The sequence below is a fragment of the Onychomys torridus genome, chromosome 4 (genome assembly GCF_903995425.1).
Source record: "Onychomys torridus chromosome 4, mOncTor1.1, whole genome shotgun sequence".
Taxonomy (NCBI): Eukaryota; Metazoa; Chordata; class Mammalia; order Rodentia; family Cricetidae; genus Onychomys; species Onychomys torridus.
In genome coordinates, this window is record NC_050446.1 from 15,446,874 (window position 1) to 15,457,657 (window position 10,784).

At 45.5% G+C, this 10,784-nt stretch overlaps 1 protein-coding gene across 2 annotated transcripts in view; it reads right to left on the reverse strand.

Annotated features, from left to right (window-relative positions):
- Positions 1 to 4,367, reverse strand: part of Il1rn (interleukin 1 receptor antagonist) — a 4,751-nt gene extending 384 nt beyond the window's left edge. Inside the window, exons 1-5 of one of the 2 annotated variants that reach the window (XM_036186469.1) lie at positions 4,322 to 4,367; positions 4,119 to 4,170; positions 2,399 to 2,487; positions 1,274 to 1,386; positions 1 to 133 (exon numbers count right to left, since the gene is read on the reverse strand). The exon at positions 1 to 133 is cut by the window's left edge and continues 384 nt beyond it. In XM_036186469.1, the coding sequence (XP_036042362.1) occupies positions 1 to 133; positions 1,274 to 1,386; positions 2,399 to 2,487; positions 4,119 to 4,132 (349 nt within the window). In that variant the 5' untranslated portion in view covers positions 4,133 to 4,170; positions 4,322 to 4,367. Of the gene's footprint in view, positions 134 to 1,273; positions 1,387 to 2,398; positions 2,488 to 4,118; positions 4,238 to 4,321 lie in introns of those variants that run through there. The other variant, XM_036186467.1, reaches the window with a different exon arrangement.
- Positions 4,368 to 10,784: the final 6,417 nt, after the last annotated feature.

The following is a 10,784-nucleotide window of genomic DNA, read 5'->3' on the forward strand; positions in this document are numbered from 1 at the left end:
CTTGTGCTGTGCAGAGGAACCAGCCTGGACAGGCGGCTGACTCAAAGCTGGTGGTGGGACCTTTCTCTGAGCGGATGAAGATGAAGCGTTTGTCTTCTTCCTTGGTCTTGCTCAGATCGGTGATGTTGATGTTCTGGAAGTCAAGAAATAATCCTGTGATTTCTGGGGGCCCAGAAAGTCCTGGTTGTCTATCTCTATACTCTCATCAGGCTGTCACCCTCTGATGACAGACAAATGGTCCTTGGAGACCTGGCCAAAGAACACAGGCTCCAGGTTTCTTAAGATCACACACATAGAAGGAGTTGTCTTGCCTCTCTTGATTTGAAAATCATGCCATTGTGGCCATGGTAAAGTAAGTCTAGCAAATACATGGCCCCATCAATAGGGACTAAGGCCAGAGAGGCAGTGATTCTTTCAAGGCAAGAGGGCTGTAAAGAAGGGGTAGAGGGTCTCAAAGCCCATAGGATGTGTTATATGATATACCCTGGCCATCCTTATTATATTTAGGATAGTCACTCCTCTCCACCTACCCCCATAAGGTGGTCCTGTCCATTGGTAGGGGTTAGTGACAAACTCAAGGTTGTGGCTATTTGCAGTTAGATTAAAAGTTTGTCCAGCTAGCCCTCGAGATAATGTTAGAACAACTCATTACTATTGGGTAGGTCAGGAAGTAGCACAGCTCTGTGTGGGATGTCAGATAGTAGCATAGATAATGATTGGAAGCACATGGTCTTGAGTGCAGATCTTGCTAGAAGAAGGTAGGTCCAAGTGGGTTAGGAGGCCCAGCACAAGACCCGTGGGTGGTTCAAATCCTGTGATAGTATCATAGAGGTGGTCCTCCATGAAAAATGTCTCCTCCTAGAGTTTGTATCCTTGTGTGGTGCCTTTCTACAATGAGTCCATATCAACCATGTCTCAGGCTTTTGCCAATAGACTTGTGTAAGCCCAAGTTTAAATAGCACTTTCATATTGAAGCCATCTTTCTGGAATCCTCTCTTATTCAGGTTGGCTTCCATGCTACAAGGAAGCTCAGGGTATCTACTGAATGCAAAGAAACAGAAAGGATGGCTTAGAGGATGAAAAAGCACCTTGGACACCCAATAACAACAGAGAACATTGTGGAAATAACTTCAGGAGTGACCCCCAAATATTACTCTCTGAGGAACCAAGCACCTCCCTCATCCGTGCACACACACAGGGTCATGAGAACCGCCTGTGGTTGTCATAAGCCATTGAGTTTTGTAATGGTTTGATAGCTAACCCAGATTCTCACCTCTAGCTGGAGCTTGATTTCATCTCCAGACTTGACACAAGACAGGCATATCTTCCCCCCGTGGATTCCCAAGAATACATTGTGAAGGTCAGTAGTCACCATGTCTATCTTTTCTGGAGAAGAGCAGAGGGTGGGGTTAGAAAGAAAGAAGAGGAGGCAGGCATGAGGAAGAGCCTGTGGGTATTTCTTTGTCTCCTCTTAACTACAATTTTAAGGTCAGAAGGTCAGGAAGGCTCTATCTTTCTAGTCTGCATCCATACAAGAGATCTAACCAAACACTAACTAGTTATCCCTAAGGACCAGCCTCCTAGATTCTGTCCATACTGTCCCAACCTTCCTTTACTTTCTCCAGGAAGCCTGTCCTCCTGACCAACAGACGTGCTGTTAATAGACATGGACACATAGCTCACAAGGCTGGTGAGTAGGCTCCAGGAAGCCTGTGGACTTGCAGTCCACCTTTCCCACCTGCTACTGGGTAGCAGTAGAAAACCCAGCTTCTGCTTGAGTATGTTCGTGGAAGAATTACTAGGTTCCTAGAAAGACAGGAAAAACCAGTCTTATAACTGCTGAGTAAGATAGGAAAGCAGAGAACGGGCTTGGGGAATACTGAAGAGATCTCAAACAGAGATGCGGGAACTTTAAACTCCAGTGCTAAAGGGAATTCAAATTCTGTCAGCTCACTGCCCTCATTTTTTTCTAAAAGAAAAATGGAAGAATCTGTGAGTGATGCTCCTCAAAGTTCATCTAGTTTTGTCCCAAGTACAGATGGGTGCGTACTGAGGGTGGTATCCACAATAAAGCATATTCTTCAGCCATGTACACGGTGTATTGGCCTAGGGAGAGGCTAGAGTTTGAATAATAGGAACATGGGTGGTCTACCAGTACAGGACTAAGGAAGTGCAGCTGTGACTCTTGGCCTCTGTTCCCCTAGCTGTGTCCCCAGGGCATTGGGACTCAGGCTCTACATTTTTTCACTCTTGAGGCCACTCCCATATATATATCCTCTGGTGGTCAGGCCTCTCATTTCAAACTCAACAGAAATGAGGAGGTCCCACCTACAGCCCGAGGAGCAGGGCAAAGTCACTCCACGCCCACTTCACACTGGCTTCCCTGTTACCCACTCACCTTCTAATCTGGTATTTGGTCCTTGTAAGTAGCCAGCAATGAGTTGGTTGTTCCTCAGATAGAAGGTCTTCTGGTTAATATCCCAGATTCTGAAAAGCAAAATGGCCTAGCTGTAATAGGCAGTACAGCACTGTGTCATCTAATTTCCATCTAGGTCTGCTGGAAGCATGGTCCTTAGTGAGTTCAGAGTACAGATGAGAAGATTTCAAGCCAATACTACATAAGAGATGGGTCCATCTCTCACAGCTGGTGAACAGAAAACCTCTTCTTGCTCCTCACCCCAGAATCCCAGCACAGACACCCGTGGCTTCAGCAGAATATTCTATAGAGTATCACCATCTGATAGAATCTTAGGCAATGCAAACACATCCTATATTCACCCTACTCAACAGGGGAGCTGCCAGCTACATGACTTTCTTCTATTTTCATGCATTTATGTGTAAATTTAGATGGCCACTTGAAACTGGTGGCTACATCATAGTACTACAAGTTCAGGGGTTAGACTACATTGCAGCCAAGCTACTCTGAGTCTCAGGCCTGGAAGTCTGTAACTAGAACTTTTACTTGACTTGCCAATAACCTGCTCTGACTCTAGCAGGGACAGCTGTTCTGGGGAACAAGTTAGCTTCCTCTCTAGTTCACCCAGTGGCCTGTTGGTCACTCCCTGTCTTCTTGGTGAAGGGCACCCCGGCTGTGAGACAGGCAGCTGTGAGATGTGATAATAGTGCCCTGGTGATATGACCTTGAATCTGTACATTATTTCTTTACCTGTCAGGGGAGCTGACAGGACTCCTTGGGGAGCTTGGAGCAGCCCAGGAGCTCAGGGCAGGGCAGATGACAAACCAAGCCCCCTGCATGGGGAGGAGTATTTGAGCCTTTGCTCCTACCCTGAGCTTTCATAGCCTTGCTAAAAGGGTTCTGGGGCCTAAGAGGATGGAGGGGGAACCTCACAAAGCAGACCATTCCTGGATCTGAGGGAGAGCCTTGCCTCGGGATGGATGCACACGCTCCCAGCCAGACTCAGCCTCCAGCTGTGGTTCCAAAGCAGACAGGGTAAAGGGGAGTGATTCAACACAGACTTCATTCTCAGGAAGGATCAAGGACAGATTGTATGGACCAACAATCTCTCTATCTATTTTTTAAAATTAAAATAAAGGCCTGCCATTTTTACTATAAGGTTGATGATATCTGCCAAGGCTCTTGATCCAATTTTAAAGCTCAAGTCACCTTTTCGGGCACTGTACAGTTCTCAGAGCACATGTCTCAGAACATGGTTACAGCATCACTTACGTATTTAATTTTCACAACCCTGTAATGCACACAAGGGATTATTATTAAACCAGTATCACGTCACAGATAAGGAAACTGGGGGCTCTGAAGAGAGATTTTCCACGTCATCACATACACAGGGTATAGCATGTCGGGCTGAGCCTGTGTCTTGCTCTAGCATTCCTCTTTGCTAGATCCCAAAGCTAGCATCATTCCCGGGGGCCTTCTTTTCTGTCACTGAACCTCTCAGTGTCTGGGAGAGTGAGCACAGTTGACTGCCCTGTTGTCCATGCATGGAGCGTTTTTCAAAATGTAAGTCTTAAAGACTATTCGTGTAGCAAGCTATTCTTGAATCAAGGATATATACCCTTTTCTGTCCCATCCCTCAGATCCAGTGCTCTGGACAGATGACATATGTCTCTATGCAACCCCGTGTCTTCGGAAGACTTACCTGAAGGCTTGCATCTTGCAGGGTCTTCTCCCAGAAGGGCGGCAGGCTGCCTCTGAATGGAACAGAAGGAAGAGAAGGAGAGAGATTAGGTGACTGCACCGTCCCCTGTAGATGTCCATCCTGAGACCACAGCAAGGCAGCGAAGACTAGAGACTGCCATTTCAGGCTCAGGGTTGCTGCTTATAAAGAAAGTAGTCATTCACCGGCCCGCGCTGCCTTCGTTCCGTCCCACTGTCAGAAGCGGAAAAACCCTCATATTTCCAAAAAGAGAAACCCTCTCTGTTGTCACTTTCAACCCTGCTGGGTGTCGCAACAGTGTGTTGTAACTGATCTCCTCCCCCTTTTACCCTTGCAATTTCCCCAAAATTGAGCTCTCTATTTCCCCTACATGGTGTTCCTGGGAAGGAGAACGAGATGAAAACCAGATACTCTCATTTGCATGACAGGTATTCTGAGCCTGTTGGCTGATTTTTCCCTCCCACAAAACAGATGCGAGCAGAAATGTCACCTTTTCATCAGAAGGCAAGTGATAGGGCCTGGTGGACAAAGGGCAGTCTCACGTCATTGTTACTGTGTTCTTTGGAGAAGAGAGAGTCGGCCAGACTCTGGATAAACATTATGTCCAGAACCAGATGGTAAATATTTGGTGTTTTGTGGACCATCCAACCTCAACACAATACTCAGCTCAGCTGCCATGGTGCCGAGGCACCCACGAGCAATTTGTAAGCCGTAAAACACAACTCTGCTCTAACATAGTGTATTTATAGAACATGGGACAGGTCATGTGTAGCACAGAAGTTTGCTGACCCCTGCTCTAGAGAAGTGAGTGCCTCCCGAGGGGTGCTTTAGAGTCAGCCATCTTCCCCAACCCCACATCTGGAAACTTGGAGCCTTTTAGAGGTGATTTCATTCCCAAGTCCTGGTCTTGGAAAAGAAGATGAAGTGTATGGACAGCAACAGGTCCAGATTCCTTCTCTGCCACTTGTCCATGTGACCCTGAAAAAGTCACTTCACTTATTTATGTCTCTGCCTCTTCATTCTCAGAATGGGGAGAACTGCATCTTCCTTGAAGGTAGAAAGAAAGAAGGAAGTTAAGTCTTGGTCCCAAGTGGACGTTAATAAACATCAACTTCCTTTCATGCAATTTTCTAGACAGCTGGGGAAAGGTGAAGACCTTCTTATTTTATGTTATGAAAGGTGAAGAGAGTCCCTATGTGTCCCCCTGAGGGAGACTGCTATCACAGGAATGCAGCTATGGCATTTTCAGAACCTGACTGGAGAATAGTGTTCGCCTTATCTCAGCCTCCCACAAAGAGACTCAGAAAGGTTAGTAGAGGGTAGGGTCAGAGAGCTTGTTAATGGCAAGATACCAAAAACCCAGTTCTCGAGACCAGGTCATCCTACCTCACCCATTGATCTTGATGCATTTGACCTCCTTTTCTTTTTTTCGTTTTCTTTCTTTCTTTCTTTCTTTCTTTCTTTTTTTTCTTTTCAAGACAGGGTTTCTCTGGGTAGCCCTGGCTATCCTAGCTCAGGCTGGCCTTGAACTCAGAGATCCACCTGCCTCTGCCTTCCGAGTCCTGGGATTAAAGGTGTGTACTATCATTGCTTGGTAGCATTTGACCTTTATTTCAACCTAAGAAAGCAGAGTGTGTCCAAAGGGAGAGCTAAATCCTTCCATGGAGAGGCTACAAAACATATGTCAAGTCTTTAAAGAGCTCTTCTTTTCCAACAAATGGAACATTTCTGCTACTGTAACCCTGGATGGTAGTTTTGAGAGTCAAAATGGCAAGTACATATCTTTCTTGAGTTCTTGTAGAGAGATGCTATCTACCCATGAGGGCCAAGGGGATGTTCTGTTTGCTCATTTCTTTGTTCGTTTTGAAAATCTTCCATGAAGCTGGCTGAAGGAGGTGGGTGGGTATGAACTTACTTAATTGTTTACAACTTCCAGAAATTGCCGAATTAATTAAGCTTTGAAGTTCCTGGAAGGTTTATTAGTCACCAGGTGCAGAACATTGTCATCACACCTACTGAAAGGGGGAAGTAGCTGGTACCCAACTACCATAACCCCTCATGCTTGTCTTATGGTACTTCTGAAGCTGCCCGGACTCTTTTATTATTTATTTGTACAAATGCTACATCTTGAATATTAATAAAATTCACATTAAAACTCAGAAGCAGGCAATAGATTGATGGTTGCCAGAGGCAGGAGGTGGATGGCAGGGAATGGATAAGGGGTGAAATATGCTGATAGTGCTGGGCGGTGGTGGCACACGCCTTTAATCCCAGCACTCGGGAGGGAGAGGCAGGAGAATCTCTGTGAGTTTGAGGCCAGCTTGTTTTACAGAGCGAGATCCAGGACAGGCACCAAAACTACACAGAGACACTCTGTCTCAAAAAACCAAAAAGGAAAAAAAAAAAAAAAAGAAATCTGCTGATGGAGTGCCTCAGGTGCTCTACTCTAAGAGAGTAGAGATGGCTGTGTTCAACAATCAACGCCTCTCCAGAGAGGATAGTCTGCCTGGCCTTGGGCAAACAATTTCAGGAAGGAGTGACTGCAGTAGCCACACGTAGACCACAGCAGCTGGAACTATTTCCTCATTCCCAAGCCCCTCACCCCACCTCTGTGAACAGTGGCAGCTCCTTTGCCTCCTGGTAGACCCCCTCAAGTTCCTGAGGGGCTAACAAACACAGGAGCATCAGTGGAAGGCCAGGTGCCTCGGTCCCTTCCGTGTCTATGCCTGCCTCAGAAACCTGACATCTGCCAAGCTGGTCAGATGAATGGGTTCTGGGTATCTGGGGTCACGTGATGATAACAGTGGTACTTACCACACGTGGAAACCTGCTGAGAGTGGAGGCCTCACTACCTCTTCCCTTTGAAAGGAAAGGAAAGGAGAAAGGAAATAAGAGGGACAGGAGAGAGGGAGGGAAGAAAAAGGGAGGAGAAAGGAGAAAGAAAATGGTAACCAGGACAGGAGGTGAATACGTTAATTAGCCAGATTGTGGAGACAGTTTTGTAATATAGATCAAGATATTGAGCTTATGCTTTAAATGTATTCAGCTTTTCATTCACTATGCACTCATAAGGAAAACAAAAATAACACAGGAGACACAAGACAATTTAACAAAAAAATAACAGTTCCCAAAATGCTGTGTGCTTGAAGTGAGGCACAAACCTTTGAGCACCACTGTCCTGTAAATATGACTGTATTTACAAATGCAGTGATTTATATGTATAGTATACAAGAATGTCATTAAGCTATAAATGTTTTGTCAGTTTCTTACTATGTAATTTTCTACAATATGCTCTTTTTTCATTTCATTTTTTTTTCTTTTTTTGAAAACCCGAGCTTTTGGCAGCTAGTAATATAGCAACCAATGAAAAACTGGGGACATCTTAATGAAAAAAAAATGTCCAAAAGAGCCAGTTTTTAGCAAACTGGTGAAGCTTTGTTAAAATGTCAAATCAGTATTATTTTAAACATCCTTGAAAATTGAGGAGGAGAAGTCATTTGCCAAGGTGAATGGAGGAGCCCCTTACTAGCCTTTGCCCTCAGACAGTGGTCCAAGCAAAATCCCACCCACATCACAGCTGCTGAGTAAATGTTTCTCTGACCTCGGCCCAAACTCAAACAGAAATAGATTCTTTCTAGAGGTCTGAAACATTAAGCTCCCAGACCTCCATGATCTTCTTCCCTGGGCCACTCCACCTCCACCAAAGGCCTGCAGCACACCCTTTGCAAGTGTGCAGGGAAGGAGTCTATGGGCAGACCCCGAGTCTTAATCCTCTCACATCCTTCTGAGCTGTGCTACCTCAGACAAGGTTTGCAGACTCTCTAGATCTCAGCTTCATTATCCATTAACTAACTTTAGTAACGGAAGCCACATCATGGATTACTATGAGAATTAAATAAGACTCTCACATGATGTACTTTACCCTGACCCTGGCTTGTGGGGATTACTCAAACAGCAGTGACTGCACACATTTCTCTACCTCAGGTAAAATGGCAGAGATGAGTCACAGCAGCTACCATCCCTACAGCTCTGTCCCACATGTGCAAGCATGTACAGGCCCTCCAGTCCCTGTTACTGAGCCACGCTCCTTTGCTTCTGTACTGAAGTTCCTGGATTTCCTGTGGTGATCCTAAGCACATCTCCCCACTAGATGGGGAAGAAGAGGAAGGTAAAGGTCCCTTTTCTTTCCTCACCCCCTGGCCTCAATTCCACTCAATTTTTTCTTAGGGTTTTATTGTCGGTGTTCATGGCAATTCTGCTCACCGTCTATCTCTGCCTAGCCTGGTTCTCAGTTCTGGGAACTCAGCCCAAACGCTACTTCCTGAACAAGCTTAAGGACGGCAACATGAAGAGAACCTAGTGCCTTTCCTCTGACCTCCGACTCCAGCCTCCAATGTGCTGAGCCTTGTGCTTCTAGACACGGGTGACAAGAGCTTCAAAGGGCTCGATTGAGGAGGGAGATAGAAAACCCAAGCTACTGACATCGGGGAGTGGCAATAGGCAGTGACAGGCCACTTTAAGGACACCATGGGGGGTATAAACAAAAGTGTTCTCACACATGGGCCAGGGGCCTTAAGAAGCCTTAAGAAGCCATCAGGTTGCAAGGACAGACCACCTCCACACTTGCCTTATGTTGAATCCTGTAATGCTTTAAACAGCACTGACCACATGGGAAGTCTCTGATAACTCTTGGCGATTCCCAGTTTCAATTGATGATATCTATCTTTGAGTTCTAGAACTTCTACCTGATTCTCCTTTTCTTTTTGTAGAGTTTGTAGCTCTCTATCAAAAATTTTAATCTTGTCTTCCAAATATTTGGAAACATTATTCCTGGCCTATGTATTTGAGTGTGTGTGTGTGTGTGTGTGTGTGTGTGTGTGTGTGTGTGCATCTGCAGGGCAGAGGTTGATGTTGGGTGTCTTCCTCCATCACTCTTCACTTTAGTTTTTTTTGAGGCATGGTCTCTCCCTGAACAGATTCGGGTCCACAGATGAGCTCCAGAGACCTTCCTCCCTTCACCTACCTGCTGCTGCTATTACAAGCTCACAAGGTGATGCCCAGTTTTAACATGGATAGTGGGGATCTGAACTCAGTTCCTCATGCTCGTGCAGCAAGCATTTTTACCAACTGAGCCATCTTCTCATCCATGCATGGGCCTTTTAAAAGCTGCTCCATTATTTGAATCCCTCCTAGGTCTCCTCCTAGTGCCTGCTTTTCTTTAATGCACAAACCACCCTGTATATATATAAAGGTTTGTTTAAGTGCCCCCGAATGGTGCTGATGAGATATGGTAGACCCCGTACAGGCAAGAGATGCTTAGGTCACCGAAGGCATACTGTTGAGGGGAATTTCTCTGCTGTTTTCTTCTTTACTTCATGGCTGAGGAGGTGAGTACTCTGTGGTATTGATATCTAGAACACACACACACACACACACACACACACACACACACACACACAAACACACACATCAACAAAGCAATGAGTCCACCCACTCTTGGACTAGAGGCTCCAAAACTGTGAACCAACTAAATCCCTTCTCTCAATAATTATAGGAAGTATTTTAGTATATGAACACAAAACTGATAGCATGTCTGGTTTCTTTATACTTATGCAGGGATACTGTATATTTTTAAACTTTACAGATTTTTTTTTTTAAGGCTGTGTATGCTGTTATCATCATCCCGAGATGAGTCATTTTGTTCCTGCTGGGCAATTGGGCCAGAGCACTGAAGTCCTAGGTTTATTTATCTAAATAAGACCTGAGCTCATTTGTGAGTGGGCTTGGGTACTTCAGAGGGCCTTTCCACTTTTGGCTCACTTCTAACTCTCCAGGAGTCTAACCCAGACTGCTCAGAGTTTATCAGGACCCCTTTTCCTAAGCAGAACACAATGTATAAACTTCAATTAGTTTGTTCTGAGCTCTTCCAAACCAAGGCCCATGAATCCTCAAAACCTCAGCTTAGCGATAGGTTCCCCGGAGATTTAACCCAGGGCCTCTCACATGCTAAAGGCATGCTACACTACTGAGCTATACTCCAGGGAATCTGCAGACTTTGAAGCTTGTAGATGCCCCATGGGAAAAGAGACCCCAAGCTAGCTTCTACTTTCCCAGACCCTAGTGGTTCCTTCTAATCTTGGCCATTCTGTCACAGATTCAGAAAGATATTGTAAAAATACATATCATGTGCCTTTCCCTTCTTTCTCATTGCTGTGATTAAACACCTGAGTAAAGCAATTTAAGGAGGGAGAGGTTTGTTTTGACTCACAGTCTGAATGTACGTCATGGTGGAGAAGGCATGGGAGAAGGCATGAGAGGCAGTAGTCACATCCATCCTTAGTTAGGAAGCAGGGGGCAGTGACTGCTAGTACTCAGCTCATAATTTTCCTTGTATTCAGTCCTGGGTCCATCATAGGCTGGTGATGTCCACAGATGGTGTTGTGGTTTGAAAGAAAATGGTCCCTCAAAGGGAGTGGTACTATTAGGAGGTGTGGCCTTGTTGGAGGAAGTGTGTCATTGTGGGGGCAGGCTTTGAGGTCTCTTTTGCTCAAACTTTCCTTAGTGTGACTGTCAGTCAACTTCCTGTTGCCTGCAAGATGTAACACTCTCAGCTCAGCAGCACATCTGCCTGCGTGCCACCATGCTCCC